This window comes from Lolium rigidum, chromosome 5 (assembly GCF_022539505.1).
Source record: "Lolium rigidum isolate FL_2022 chromosome 5, APGP_CSIRO_Lrig_0.1, whole genome shotgun sequence".
NCBI classification, from domain to species: Eukaryota; Viridiplantae; Streptophyta; class Magnoliopsida; order Poales; family Poaceae; genus Lolium; species Lolium rigidum.
The window spans coordinates 240,188,011-240,203,735 of NC_061512.1; the positions used below are offsets into that span (position 1 = coordinate 240,188,011).

The following is a 15,725-nucleotide window of genomic DNA, read 5'->3' on the forward strand; positions in this document are numbered from 1 at the left end:
AGTCTATTATTTGGCTGGAGGATCCGCCAGATTTTTTAACTGAGCTTCTTACAGACGATGTAACTATTTTTGATAATCAATAAAGTTGCCGTGGTGGCTTTTCCCTCAAACAAAAAAAGAAATTGCTCCCAGCTTAGCAAGCTCATGGGCAGCATTGTTACAAGAGCGACGACTAAAAGCAAAATCGAAAGAGGCAAAGTTCAAAATACATGAGCTTCTAGCCTCCTTGACTAGGCACACCGATCTCAGACTTGTCGTAGTCGCTACTCTTAAGGCCTTGGACCAGGTTGGACGCATCAGATTCGAAGATGACGCGGTTGGCGCCGATCTTGTCCGCACCCTGAATCGCAGCGAGGCAAGCTTCCGCTTCAGCCTGAAGAGCACTTCCCAGGTTCATCAACCTACCCGCACCAGCTGCAACAAAGTTCCCAGCCTGGTCACGTTAAACATCGTTATTGGTGTTGTCTATGTTTTAATTTTTTTATGCTGCCCTTAAAGAAAAGAGTTGATGCGAATAATAAGGATGAGTCGGTTTCCATCATCATCAGGGGACGGACGAGGCGGTACGAAACGTTCGATCCTTTGATCCTTTCCGTGACGGGCGCAAACGCTCGCAGGCTCTCGTCTTCTGCCACTGCCAAGTGGGTCCACTCCCAAGCATCTTTTCCCCCGTAGAACATGGCGCAGAATATGCCGCCGTTACATGGCGTGTATGCTCACGGCTACGGCCCTCGCCACTACACCCTCTGACGCTGGGCCCCACGAATCCTGCGGGCCCACCCGTCACCGTAACGGTCTCCCACCCGCCTTCCAGTCGCCCGGCCGGTTGACCGGGCGGTGGAGCGGCGCCGTTTTATACTCTCTCCTCCCCGGCCGCTAGCCGCTCCCCCATGACCGCCGCACCGCACCACCACCATGCTCGGCGCCGTCCTCCGGATTCGGCTGCGCGTGCTCCGCCGCCACCTCCGCCTCCGCCTCCGCGGCCGCCGGCGCCACCCGCGGTCCGGGCGGGGCGGTGGTGAGACGGCGGCGGAGGAGGAAGATGGGACGCGCGAGCCGGTGCTGCTGGTGTCCGGGATGGGCGGGTCGGTGCTGCACGCGCGCCGCAGGTCCGACCCCAAGTTCGACCACCGCGCCTGGGTGCGCGTCCTCCTCGCCGACACCGACTTCAAGAAGTACCTCTGGTCGCGCTACAACGCCGACACCGGTGAGTGCTCTCCAGGTGCTCGGCGAAACGTTTAATTGCCCCCGGTTCGGTCGTCGTCTGACGCGTGCGTGCGTGCTCCGTCGGGCGCAGGGTACGTGGAGTCGCTGGACGACGACGTGGAGATCGTGGTCCCGGAGGACGACCACGGCCTGTTCGCCATCGACGTCCTCGACCCTTCCTGGGTGAGTGAGTGAGCTTCTGCGCGTTACTTTACCGAATGCAGTTGATAAGCAGATCTTTTTCGTGCGTGCGTTCGATGAATGGTGCATTGGCCAAGGGGGGTTAGATTTTGCCCCTTTCCTTGAGGAGCATGGCCCTTTCCTTGAAAATGGGAGAAGAGGAAACGGACACGTAGAGATAGAGGAACAATCGATGGTTATTGGTGGCGCCGGATGAAAAGCTTTCTTTGTCCTTTGGCTTGCTAGTGCCCCTGGAGAATGGATTACGGAATAAGGACAAGCATTTTAGTAGATATGGTTGCGGACACGCAAGGATAGAAAAACGAAATCGGGTTTATGTGGACAACTGTTGCTTACCAGTAACTACCACTATAATATAGTCCATCAAATTTATAATTTTATTTTCTTATTAGTTCTAAGGCATGAAGCCCTGCTTTGGCTCATGAAGTGTTCAAGAAAATTTCCTAAAGAAAGTGAGGAATTAGGGAGCTAATACTACTGGTTTTAGTGTTCTGTGTGCTTAAAATAGAGCACCGATATGGTGATAATACATGTTAGGTTGCTAACATGCTTGCATGCCATGTCTACGAGATTTGTGTTAGAACAATTAAGCCGTAAGTGAAAGTGATGCTGATGCTGCTTAGTTGCTCTTGGTACTTAAACATTTTGACATTCATTTCATTTTCGGGTGGAATTCCTTCCGTATTAAATTAGGAAATAGAAGTAAAAGGGAACTTAGCTGTTGGTACCTAATGGTTTCACTTAAGTTGTACAAAATTCATAAGAGAATCTTTACTTCCAGAAGATGGGAGAAGAGGAAATGGACACATAGAGATAGAGGAACAAGTGATGGTTATTGGTGCCGTATGAAAAGCTTTTTTTTGTCCTTTGACTTGCTAGTGCTCCTGGAGAATGGGTAACTGAATAAGGACAAGAATTTGGTAGATATGGTTGCTTTTAGGTTGTGGACACGTAAGGATAGAAAAACAAAATTGGATTTATGTGGACAATGTTGTTATTAGTTACCACTAACAGGACATAATACTGGGCCATAGCTAATATAGTCCATCACATTTATAATTTTATTTTCTTAACTCTTAAGGCACGAAGTGATAAATTGGCTCATGAAGTGTTCAAACAAATTTCCCAAATAAAACACGTGAGCTATGCAGTATATATGAGGAATTAGGGGGCTAAAACTTGTGTTGGTGTATTGGTAGCTGAAAATGGACCATTGGGACAGTGAGAATACATGCTAAGTTGCTAACATGCTTGGGTGTCATGTTGATGAGATTTCGTTTGAACAAGTAAAGCCTTTGGTGAAAGTGATGCTAATTCTAAATAATTGCTCTTGGTACTTAATTTTTTTTTACATTCATTTAATTTCCAGATGGAACTGCTTCCCTCTTAGGTGAAAAAGGGGACATTTTTTTATTTTTACAAATTTGACAAAAATGTTACTTCCAAAAAATATAGCATCTTATCTATTGATGCCGAATGATTTCACTTTCCAGAATTCATGGGATAGATAAACTCTTCAGGGTATTTAATCATGTTGTTCAAAACAATATTAAGAGGTGAATCACCTAACTCTTTGTCCCAAAGAGCATATATTTTGTTCTCTGATTTGTGCTCCATCTCTTTTGACTTCAGTTTGTAGAGCTACTCCATCTGACTATGGTGTATCATTTCCATGATATGATTGATATGCTCATTGACTGTGGATATGAGAAAGGAACAACACTATTTGGATATGGGTATGATTTTCGTCAAAGCAACAGGTACAATCCTCTAACTCAATCTTTAAGTGGGTTCTTTTGCATTCTGTAATCAGTAGCATCAATAAACGAATGGCTTAGCCTAAAACATTTTACTGTTGTGCAAGCACAAGGTGCTGTAACAATGGTTTTATCTGGCAGGATAGACAAAGCACTGGCTGGTTTGAGAGCAAAACTTGAGACAGCTTATAAGGCCTCTGGTGGAAAAAAAGTTAACATAATCTCACATTCTATGGGAGGATTGCTAGTGCGCTGTTTCATGTCCATGAATCATGATGTGAGTTGTCTTCTTTGATATGCCATGTTGCCTATGCAACCGAAATTCGGTTCTCAAACCTTCCCTTTTTGTTATTTCCTAGGTATTTGCAAAGTATGTCAATAAATGGATTTGCATTGCTTGTCCATTTCAAGGTAATGCACTTTCAATCAATTGATGTAGACTGCCACTGGTGACCTATGATAGAATGCACTTCTTATGTTAGTTCTCATTTCTTGGCAGGTGCCCCAGGATGCATAAATGATTCTCTACTTACTGGACTGCAGTTTGTTTATGGTTTTGAAAGTTTCTTTTTTGTATCTCGATGGACAATGCACCAACTGGTAATTTCTTGACCATGTTGAAACTAAGCTTCGTGAACTTGTCAATGTTTTCTACTGTACACTTGTTATTCCATGCCATCTAATACTAATAATCTCCATCTCTTCTCTCTTTGTAGCTTGTTGAGTGCCCATCAATCTACGAAATGCTGCCAAATCCAAACTTCAAGTGGAAGGAAAAGCCAATCGTTCAGGTTTGGCGAAAGAATCCTGACAAGGATGGAACAGCGGACCTAGTTCTCTATGAAGCAACTGAGTGTGTTTCTCTGTTTGAAGAAGCTTTACAGAATAATGAGGTATCCATACTCACCCTGTACATGCTTTTGATGTAATAATGTCGTTTGTATTTGTTCGTGGTGCATAAGGGACTCACAAGCTCATCTACTGGATACAGAAAACATGTAGATAGAGCACATGAAAACTGCATGAAAATTGTCCAGTACATTAATTTCACAGTGTACATTATTTGTGGATTCCATTACTTCTTTACTTTGATAGTTAGGGCAGTGTCCAGTACAAAGGAGTTCATTGTTTTATTGTTTGTAGGTAGGGGCAGTGCACCAGCTGAGACTATGAGCTTCATACGTCCTAACTGCTATGCTGTTGCCTCTTGATTGTTATGCTGTGTGCAACCTAAAAAAATTAATGAACTATTTAGACATTATCACTTTTCCTTGTATAATTGCCAAAACAACTTTTCCTTGCATTAAAGTGTTTGAAAATTGTGGAAGTTGACCCGACTCTTGCATAAAGCTTCGTATAGTGGTTTAATGACTTTGTTGGCTCCTGGTCAGCTACTTGCTTGATACTTCATTCTATTCTTTCATCTGTAGCTTAAGTATAATGGGAAGACAATTGCAGTACCATTCAATATGGCCATCTTCAAATGGGCTACTGAGACTCGTCGTATTCTCGAAAATGCTAAACTACCAGATACCGTGAGTTTTTATAGCATATATGGAACATCTTATGAAACACCATATGATGTCTGGTAAGTATTATGGTGACAGTTCATACTAGCATCATTAATCTTTTTTATACTGTTCAAGATAAATGTGTGAAATTTATCATTATTATTTTGAGCAGTAATCTTATCACTATACAAAGTTAAGGTGCTATAACTCTAGAACTGATCATTAGTTGGGCTATTTATATACAACAGCTGTTATGATCGAATATAATGAAGCAATTTCCTGTCGATGTTTGCCTCACGGTAGTCCTCCAAGTTCCAAAGCAGGAGCTATCAGATTACAGTTCAATATTTCTTTCTTTTGCAAGGATAACATGTGGAGTTGTTTTGTTTTAGATAAACTCAGAAGCTGATGAATCTGATAGAGAATATACTTAGTTTAATTCCTCCTGGCTTTGTATTTGTCACAGCTATGGCACTGAAAGCTCACCAATTGGAGATCTGTCGGAAGTGTGCCGCACAGTGGTACAATACTCTGTTGATCGAAATCTGACATGTTCTTGTTGTGAACTTGCAATGAATGCTTTGTTTACGGTAATGACACCATGTTATCCAATTTTCAGCCTGCATACACTTATGTGGATGGAGATTGCACAGTTCCAGTCGAATCAGCCATGGTAACCATTCTTTCTGTCATAGTGAAGCATGTCAACAGTGTAGTATCTACTATCTGAAGCAGAACCTTCGGTGTACAAAACTGACTTTACTAGCCAACTAATAATCCTGTACCATTTTCCCTGCAATAAATAAATAAATAATCCTATACCATTCGTTTAAGAAAAAAAAAATCCTCTACCATGTCTCCTGGCAACGGTGGTTACGCTGTGCACGTCTTATTATGCCTGACTTTGTGATCTGCAATATTGGATTGTCCGATTGTACATCTTCTCTCGTACTTATGGTCTTTGGGGCTGTATTTCATTCACAGGCTGATGGTTTTGCGGCCAAAGAAAGAGTCGGGATCAGGGCAGACCACCGAGGGCTTCTGTGTGATGAGAATGTGCTCGAGCTTCTCAAGAAATGGCTCGGCGCAAGTGAGAAGATGCAGCATCGGGTATCGAAGTCGCGGGTGATGGCATTCTCGTAGAAAGGAGACCCGATCAGGTTCTGTAAAGACTAGTCCGCCCATGATAAATGTGGCATCAACATTTCAGGAGAATGGTTATTTTGGTCCTTTCTCTTGAAGACACGTGTTTTCCACGTCGGTGTTATAGTGATGGTGTACAAAGTGTATTTACAAGTTTACTGTGATGGAACGGTCCCTACTCCATGTAAGCCAAAAAACCATCTTCGTATCTAAACAGGCCTGATGGAACTCAACGTTGTGTTCTGTTTATCTAGGCTGCACTACGTGGTAGAGTAGAGGAACTGCCAGCGTCGTGCCGCCATTGCGCTCGCCAGCGGCGGCTGCGCGTCGGTAGGCGGCAAGGCGTGCCAAGGCGGTGAGGTGCCCCAACGAGCCTGGTTCCTCCCGCGTTGTCGCCTGGAACGACGGCGAGGCATGCATATGAGTAGCGGACAAACTACGACAATATGTGTTTGGAAACTCAAAACTGATGCGGGTGCATATGCTACCGCTATGTACAAAACATATGTTAAATTTTTTACAAAAATTTGTTGTGTTATATACTTTAGTTTTAATGAAATCGAATTTCCTGTTCTTTTGTGTCATCGACTTGTGGGCCTAGGTGATTGGGAAAAAATACTTTAGAAAACCAATCCTAAAAATTTCCTATAATTTTTTGAATAAAAGATGTCCTAAGAGTTATGTAGATATGGCTTCTCAATCACCGTGCATTCATATTTTTATATAAAAGCATCTCCAGCAGATCCCACAGAAACCGAAGATTTTTTGGCTCTAGGCTTCAAATGATTCTGCTGTTTAAAAAAAATCACACTTACAATTTTTAATAAATTATGAAAAAAATCTGAATGTAACCCAACCAATGTTGCATCTCACAAACGTGGAAAAAATCAATTAAACATATTTTGTAATTTGAGTTACACAAAAATGACAAAAGTGTGGATCTCGGTATACATATTTTAAAATCTCCAAATTTTGCCAGATTTTATCAATTTTTGCGTAGAATCTAATATAAATAATTTGGCATTGCAGTTTTACATGCTTGCAAGTTACAACATTGACTATATCTAGATTTTATTTTCCATAAATTTTTAAAACTTATAGACATGATTTTTAATTTATTTTTAAATAGAGGAAGCACTGATGCTAAGGAGCCAAAGACACTTTCTGCAAAAAATGAAAAAGTTTTGCAGTTTGCTTCAATTTGCTTCAAGAAGTTATTATACGGCACCAAATTGGTCTTTGGGAGAACAGATACTGGAAAATGGTAGGCTTACAATATATGTGGGACCCTTGGGTTTTTTTTTTTTCTCCCTTCCCCTTCTTCTTCCTAGTCTCTCCCTACCCGCCGCAAATTGGTCTTTGGGAGAACAGATACAGATACTGGAATAGCTAGTCTCTCCCAACCCGCCGCCCCGCACGCTCGCCCTCTGCCGGCCCGCCGGCGCCACCCGCACCACGTGCTCGCGCCGCCCGCGCCCGCCCACCCCTCCCGCGCCCGGACGCCTGCCCAGCACGCCGCTGAAGATCCACCCGGCGCAATTCCTCCGCCCCATCGGTAAGGGATCCCTAGCTCGTCCCACCCTCCTTCCCGGCGTTCGTTTTCGCTGCAAGATTTCACCAGACCCGAGCGAATCTCGGCCGATCGCTGTCGGTGGGTCACATCCCGTTGGAGCGCAATCCAGCGCGCAGTGCAGGAGTTCATCCGGATCCCCACGCGCCCCTGCTTGCTCAATGCGGCCGCGTGCCTGGTACTCGCGATCCCGCCGCGTCGTTTGTCTCTGAGCCTGCCTTTCTCGTGGCCGTGGGGATCTCTGCAAACTCGCTTCGTTCTGTAGCATCAGTCGAGGATGTGGGTTCTGTGCATCGTGCTGGATCAGTTTCCGTAGATTGACAAAATTCACGGCGTAGTGTTTAAGCCCAGTTTGGGGTTACTAAATTAGCTGCCCAACTTGTTTCTCATTCATTTGATGGCAGGCCAAACATACGCCGCGATTCCTGGATGAAGCACATATACAAGATCATCGCGGTGCTGGCGGCGATTACCGCCGTCTGGGTTGCGCTCCTTGAAACCTCGACGGTTCCTCGCAGCTATGCTTGGTTGGTGAGTGTCATCGAATTTTTCGCTTCCTAATTTCCTTTTAAGTTCAGACAGATTAATATCTTTTCTTGTGAATTCTGTTGTTGTAGCTTCCCATCTACTTGGTAGTGGCACTCGGGTGCTACGGCCTTTTTATGGTTGGATATGGGCTCATGTTCTTCCCAACGTGCCCTCAAGAAGCCGTGCTACTACAGCAGGTAGCTGATGCATTCGTAGCAGCCTAAATTTGGCTCTATGCAATTTCTTCGCTATGTTAAAACTAGTTGTTGTTAGGGTCTAGTTTCTTTCTTCTTTGCTCATATGATAGAGATAGAGAGTAGTTATTCAAGATATTATGCAAAATTCAAAGGATTGGGACTTCGGAAACTCTTTCAAATCCTCTTTTGCAGTATACCATTATTGGACAAACTATATGCTGGCCACAAAGAATGCCCCGCCAACTAAATATGGAGGCTTTTGTTTCTCTGTAAAACTATATATGTCTGGTTCATTCCCATTTGTAACTTGTTTGCGCTTGACTTGGCATGCAGGACATTGCGGAGGCTAAGGAATTCTTAGCTAAGAAGGGCGTCGACGTGGGCTCTGAGTGAGGTCAGATATTTGTTTTATGACCACTTTGAGGATTCATATGAAGCTGCAGCTTCCTTGGAACTTTAGTGTTTAGATACTGCCATTAACATAGTTTCGGTGAAAGACGTGTCACAATTCTACTTCTGTTAGTTTGGTGAATGACTTGTTAATGGAGAGTGAACAATGAAATGAATAGTTTGTTAACAAGTGCATCAGTCTTCAGGGGATGCTTGCTTTGTAGCTCAATGGATTTTTCACCACTGGATGTGTATCAATTGTGGTGTGAAATATATCATTTTATGGTGTGATGCTTGAAGTTGCAATTTCCTTTGATGTTCATCATCTACTAGTATGTCTAAGTCTCCCTGGATGGTTTCTTAAAAAATCTGAAATTCAGCAGAGCTCTGGTTCATTGGCATTTTCAACTCCTTTATCAGCATGAAGGGTAACACACAATGAGCAACAAAGAGTATGCAGCCCATTTGACCTTTACCATTGCAATTATTTCTCCATGTTTTGTTAGGGCTAATATCGAACATGAATCCAGATATAGGACAGTAGTCCCCACATTTATAGATAGGATTCTGAGAAAACTTAGAGATACATCCAAGACCCGCAACAAAATCTTCTGCAACTATATGTTTACAAACAATAATGAACCTACTATACACAAAAAATTGTAATGTACAAGTAGCCACATGCCAAGTTTGCAGCAGACGATTTCCTTTTAGGTGGTAGCTGCTGATGGAGACTTGTTGGAAGTTGGTTCATCATCTTCTCCGGCATCGGTAACTTGCCCTGCCACGCGGTTCTCTGTTGCTGCTTCCTCGTCCGTTGCACCGGCAACCTGGGCTGTGCCATCGGCTGTCTCCCTGGAGCCCCTGTTTGCAGTAGGTTGTCAGTAGTGAGTTGTGAGAACATGACACTATCAGAGCACATATTTCTAGCTACTCTTATGAATGTTCAGAGGCAGAAACAGAAGAAAAGGGCAGTACTTGTATGAGTATATGACGAGCCCAATTGCCGTGCCGGCGAAAGCAACGAAGTACATCCAGTCGACCTGTAGATGCCCAAAGTTGCTCTCATTGGTTCAATATATAAAGTGTGGTTTGAAATGTGAAAAAAAACTAGCATCAGCACTTCAGCAGTCATGTGCACAAACCTTCTCATGGTAAGCAAAGATACGGATTAGAGCTGCCCACATGTCCGAGGTCAGGAGTGAGAGGTTCAGCATAGTTGCGCCGAATACCTGCAACAATCAAATATGAAGTAAATTGTTGAAAAAATATTCCAGGACGACCATGAATCTGACTACAATAAGATAATGGTCTACCTTCAGGATAATAGGTACTGTGGAGTAGAACAAGAACAATGCTAGAGCGAATCCAATAAATGGGAGCAGCTGAAAGGATGCAGAAAGCCAGTGTCACAACAATAATGGTCTCAATTCAAAAATAGAAGTTATGATTGGCAAAGGTAATTTCTAGTGGCATGCCATGGAAATATGTTGACCTCCACAGAAGGTTCTGACATTGCAAATTTTCTGTTGGATGAGAGATAATTTTTATGAATGTTAACCAGTTTGTAAAGTTTTAGAAAGACTTCATTTTACTAGCAGTTTAACAGCTTTGGAAAGTTTTGAAAATACTGCATTGCAATACATTCCAACATGATCATAATTCAGTTGCTTTATGCTTTGTCAGTTGGAATCTGAAGTTCTCGAAAAGTAAACTGTAATGTTCTATGACAGTAATTTAGGTTTATTGACCCTAAACCAGAATAACCAAAGTGCAGGGACGGCGGGAGACTCACCGCACCAGCATTCCATTGTGTTGATCTAAGTTCTTCCCGCTCAAGTATGCTTCTGTTGCAATGTCAAGGGATAGGTATTCTAATTTCTAGATACATATGAGTTAAAGCTTTCCGGCTTAGTTACTTCTTCCGTTCCTTGTTTTGATCCAATCATTATGGAAGTAACCGTGGATGATTAAAATTGCGCGCTACTTTCAACTTTGATATGTCTTGAGAGAATACTGTGGGTGAATTCCATGTCATGTGGGATGAGTCCTGATTGGTTAATCTATTACTTGATTATATTATATTAACATAAGTATGAGTTATTAAATATCTTCCAAGCAAAGAGATACCATATCATCAAAATTACTATGGAATGATGCGGTTCAGTCTGTCAATTTGCTATTTGGATAATTTATTTGTCAAAGCTGAAGCACCACAAAATATAGTGAACAAAACAGGAATGTACTAACTCATAATTGCATCAAGCCAAAGGATACATCTGTATAGCACTTATAACTGCTCCAAAAACACCTAGCATCGCCATCAGCTCAACTCTGCTACCTTCTTTGACAATATACTCCTGAAATTTTGTAGACATGATATATGTGTATATCACATATATAAACTTCTATTGATATAATTAAGGCAGTGGAATGTTGACAGCTGAGGATTAGTTGATACCTCAGTAACGTTGCTGACAGCATAAAGTGTGGCCCCAGCAAATACAAGCAGGTCACCTTTCAGTGGGTTGGGTCCTTCTGCAAGACATTCCAAAATGTAATACAGTATTTATATGTGCTTCAGACATGTGCAAAATCGAGCAAATCTTGGTGTGTGGTAAATAAAGTGTACACACACAATTAAAACTGCAAAAACCTTGAGTAGCGCTACCGTGGCAGCGAATTTGGATACACCTCGTTTCATTATTTAGGGACAAGTTTTTAACATAACAAAGAAAACTTAGAAGTCGAGAAGATAATGGAATGCTAAATTAAGTATATATAGGCTACATAGATGATTGCAGGGGAGAACTCTCATATATAGGAAATGATGCTCTTATTACTTGATTGACGATCAGAGGCGTGCACATCGGAGAACACGACCAATACGAGGCCAGCAACGCAAACTCCGACACCAAACAGCTTCCTCCACCCATACTTTGTCTTCAGGAAGATCCAGGTGAAGAGAATGACGCATGGAATGGCCCAGCAATCCAGGAGCATCACACTCGTCAAGGATGTGTACTGATAAGCCTTCACAACTGTATGAACAAGAGCAATCAGTTTTAGAATCTACCCAGGTAATGAAACAGGAACCAAAGTTCCGATAGACACCACACTCTTTTCACTAATTCTAGACATATCCGCACCGATGTAGTTAGCCTCGACGTCGATGATGGCGAGGATCAAGTAGTAGTACCATTTAATCTGCAGGAACAAAATGTTTTTCAAATTGAAGAATATTTTCAGGGTTCCTGCTTGTAGAAACGTTCACGGTTTCGCATAGTTGTGCCACCACATATACACTTTGGACCATTGACGATGATGAAACATCGTGATCAACTCGTGAACAAGAGAATCAGAACAAGCATAAATATCCTTTGCTAACATAAAGGCACTGGATAATACATCAGCCCCGTGTAGAGGGATAAGATGCAGTAAACACGCACCGTACATGCAAAAAATAAGGAAATCCACAAGGATATTTAGACATTCCACTTATTTATTCTATCCTTTTACACCCTGCTATGGATATTTCTTTGAATTTTATGAGCTGGTGAGCAAGTTATGCCTGACTTGCCATCTCCTAGTTTCAAAATTTTAAACCAAATTTACATCAAAACATCCCTTTTCCACAGCAAAAGGCGGCACCAAAACACACGTACCTTCACGCTCTGCTTTTTGTAGATCAACACTCCTCCATAGACAAGCGCAAGAAGTACATAATTTAGCAGAGACTGCGACGTCGGCGCATTGACGCCTGAAAGCAAACATCATAATTCAATCCTGTCACCACAATTCAGAATACTGAAAACCTCTCTTCTCACAATCACATGCAATCATCTTACCACTTTGCTCAAGTGAAGAAGAGGAAAACAATAGGTTCCTGCCACATAAGCTAATATTTTTTCTCCCAAGGAGGAAAATATGCAGAAGTCAAATTCCTATGAATAGGGCTGATTGGTATTGTGGTAGATTAGGCTAACCCTCTTTGGTCCAGCCGATAGACATGAGAACTAAAACCAAGAACACATTTTGGTTTTGGGTTCAGACTTGAGAGCAGTTCAGTGAGTGTGACGAAATTAAGAATTATAACAGAAGAAATTTCTGTCAAACCAGCCCTAATTGCAGCGAAATACCAAGAACTCAGAAGAAAGGAAGCGAAAACACAGGCAAACATCGATCAGAGCAGACGGGCGTCGCCGGTACCTCGGCGGGCGAGCTCGGAGGAGGAGAAGCCGGTGGAGGTGATGAGCAGCGACACGAGCTGCCCGAGCGCAAGCCCCACGAGCACCTCCCGCCTGAGCCACCACCTAGCCGCCGGCAGCGCCATTGCCGGCTAGCTGGCTACTCCGCGCTCTTCTTGCCCGCGTCGCCCCCCGCCCCGCTGCTGGTGTCGTGTAGCAAGCGAAGACAACGAAGTGAATAAGCGATGATGCTTAAACAACACAGCTGCTATTGGTTGCCGTATGCCCGTATATACTACCTTCTCTGCAGTGTGGGCCATACAGGCAATGCATGTGGAACAAAGCCGGCGTTCTCTTTTTAAGTTACATTCTTTGATTCTCTGGATTTACGGTAAAAAAATGGTATGATTACAATGAGATGTCATCTTGATTTCTACATGATCAAGGAAATGTGCGATTGCTTATAGCAAATTGCATTGTAGAAAATTTCCCAAGAGGTTGAGGTCAACAACTAATTTTATAAGCACATGAATCTTTGAAAAAGTTCTCCATGATTGCAATGACATGTCAGGATTTGCCGCTATGATCACAATGACATGTCATTTGAATTATAAATCATTAAAAAAATGCTACATTGCTCATAGCAAATACACTGTACTATTCTTTTTTCAAGAGGTTGAGGTCAACCGCCAATTTTCTAAGCAAAGATATCTCTGGACTTTGTTTTTGCTAATATTGCATCCTGAAAATCGAACTTTCTATATATAATAAGATTATAAGTTTTTCTCTAATATGTGAGGGCATGAACTCCTTTCCGAAACTCCCCGATTTTAAATTTCCTAGATACTCCCTGACAAATTGGAGTATACATTAGCAAAACTTTATCAGGGAATATTTTTGTGACTTAATGATATTAATTTTTATTATCCATTTTTTTTGTATCAATGGTCAAAGTAGGAAAAAAAATTGATTGCATCATTGACTCGTTCTCGTCATAGTAAAAGTTGTTCACAATATGAACCAGAAGCTTGTAATGTACAAACCATTTTCTTTAATCACAAAAAATAAGAAAAATATCCGAAAACATGGCGGCATTTTGGCTCTAGATGCATACTAAAATGGTGAAAAAAATATTAACAAGATAATATATCCTTGAAAATATATATGTCTTTGTTTTTCATAAGTACAAAATTTCAGCAAGGGCACATGTTGTATCGTCGACGAAAATCCTAAATTGGACGCTCTGTTTTTTTTTTTTTTAGTTGGAGTGCCATGTTGCTTTACACATGCCATAAGATTCTTCTTTTCATGCAAATTTGCATGTACACATAGAGGGCATGTACATATAATTGTGTATTTCATTTGAAATAAAATATACTTGTCTATTTCTCTTAATTTTTTTTTTACTTTTATGCTCCTGGGTACCTGCCGCCCTGCCGGAATAATAACCGAGGCGCATACAAGATAGATCTATTGCTGTCAACCAAGGTGTCATGGAGTACTATTTTAAGTTTTTTTAATTATCGTGTGGTTATGATGGAGTACCATATGTTCAACTTCTGCAATTGTAGCATTTTGTTTTTCATAAACCTCTCATAAGTTGACATTGTGCTACTTGTGTATTTGTTTGTTGCTGAGAAGTCAACAATTACGGACATACGCAATAATCCACATGTTTTACGTTCAGTGTTTCTTCTGATAAAACTGCACACAGGGCACTCTCACCCACGTCACTTGCGTGCACATGTCAACTTGTGATTATGCTCTCCCTAATCTGAAAAAAATACTATACATGCAAACTAGCGTTTCCCTTCTGACCGCAAGAATGTTGCTTGACAACTCTATAAACGGAATATATTGCTTATTAATGTCAGGCCCGGTCCTGAGATTTCAGGGACCCGGGGCGAAATGAAAATCTAGGGCCCTAGAAGTCTCAAATAATTATTTATACACATATAAATGAAATGATACCAATTAACATTTATAATCTATGCGAGCAATATTGATATCAAATATTATACTTGTTGTTTTAAGAATATCCGGTATTCCTAGATATAAAGTCACTAATGATTGTATGTTAATAATTTACGTACTCCTTTTATTTTGAAAAGATATCACATATTTGTCTAAATTTGGATATATCTAGACGATTTAGATATAGTGAAATTTAGATAAATCTGCAAGATACATCTAAATTTAGGTAATTCTACGACGTCCTTAACTTTTGATACCAAAAGTATATGTTTATATGATGGCCTTCTTTTTGAGACAATGATGGTTTTATTTTAAAAGTCACTAATGAGAATATTTTATGGACCCCAACGTCCTGCGACGGATTAAGTAGCCAAGTATGAGGACCTACATCACCGTATATGGAATTTTGAGCAGGCATATGTTCTTTTTTTGACTCTCGTTTCTCGTGCCGAGAAAAGAATTCTGCACTTCAAAATACGATTAATTTTTAGAGCGCCACTTCTCAAATTGATCTGTGCGTGTATACATGATATATCTTACCTCAACATACCCCACGCACTTTTTTTGAGGGCCCCCACGCACTTTTTTTTAGGGGCCCCCACGCACTTAGTATCCTCACAGCTTATTAAAGGAAAAAGGCCCAAACTGATTAAGGAAAAAGGCCCAACATAACAAAAGGGAAAAGAATCGTCCAGCCCACTAAACAGAATAACGCTTCGTTCGGTCGTCCTCCTCTCTCCTGAACGACACGAGAGAAACACTCTGCATGCTCTAATGGCGCTGTCGGATGAACCTCCGCCGCCGCTGCCTTAGCTTGCCGGGACTTTGGGGCCCCTTAGGTTTGGGGGCCCAGGGCGGTCGCCCCGCCTGCCCCCCCTCAGGGCCGGGCCTGATTAATGTATTAGTACAATCTTGTCGGCATATCAACGGTGTTTGGATTCCCGATGTTCATGTCAAGTTCGTCATCATAGTGGATCACACTAATCTTTCTTGTTGGGACCAATTTTGCACGTTTGTTCATTTGGTTCCTTTTTTGTTTCTGATATTTCAGAGGGAAAATA

General features: G+C 41.8%; 3 protein-coding genes across 3 annotated transcripts; 2 read left to right on the forward strand and 1 right to left on the reverse strand.

Annotated features, from left to right (window-relative positions):
- Positions 1–915: 915 nt before the first annotated feature.
- Positions 916–5,980, forward strand: LOC124654177 (phospholipase A(1) LCAT3). The gene is made up of 11 exons (XM_047193199.1): positions 916–1,207; positions 1,298–1,389; positions 3,040–3,167; positions 3,306–3,441; positions 3,524–3,575; positions 3,664–3,764; positions 3,881–4,057; positions 4,595–4,752; positions 5,142–5,196; positions 5,295–5,348; positions 5,660–5,980. The coding sequence occupies exons 1-11, from the start codon at positions 916–918 to the stop codon at positions 5,816–5,818; spliced, it is 1,404 nt and encodes a 467-aa protein (XP_047049155.1). The 3' UTR covers positions 5,819–5,980.
- A 1,827-nt stretch (positions 5,981–7,807) lies between these two features.
- LOC124655018 (dolichol-phosphate mannose synthase subunit 3-like) lies at positions 7,808–8,838 on the forward strand. Its single transcript, XM_047193990.1, has 3 exons — positions 7,808–7,919; positions 8,006–8,113; positions 8,447–8,838. The coding sequence occupies exons 1-3, from the start codon at positions 7,818–7,820 to the stop codon at positions 8,504–8,506; spliced, it is 270 nt and encodes an 89-aa protein (XP_047049946.1). The 5' UTR covers positions 7,808–7,817; the 3' UTR covers positions 8,507–8,838.
- A 194-nt stretch (positions 8,839–9,032) lies between these two features.
- LOC124655017 (solute carrier family 35 member F1-like) lies at positions 9,033–12,845 on the reverse strand. The gene is made up of 11 exons (XM_047193989.1): positions 12,713–12,845; positions 12,169–12,263; positions 11,653–11,710; positions 11,347–11,544; positions 10,965–11,041; positions 10,781–10,863; positions 10,299–10,350; positions 9,820–9,888; positions 9,649–9,735; positions 9,482–9,546; positions 9,033–9,367 (listed from the first exon to the last, which is right to left on the reverse strand). Exons 1-11 carry the CDS (start codon positions 12,834–12,836, stop codon positions 9,214–9,216), a joined length of 1,062 nt encoding a protein of 353 aa, XP_047049945.1. The 5' UTR covers positions 12,837–12,845; the 3' UTR covers positions 9,033–9,213.
- Between the last annotated feature and the right edge of the window lie 2,880 nt (positions 12,846–15,725).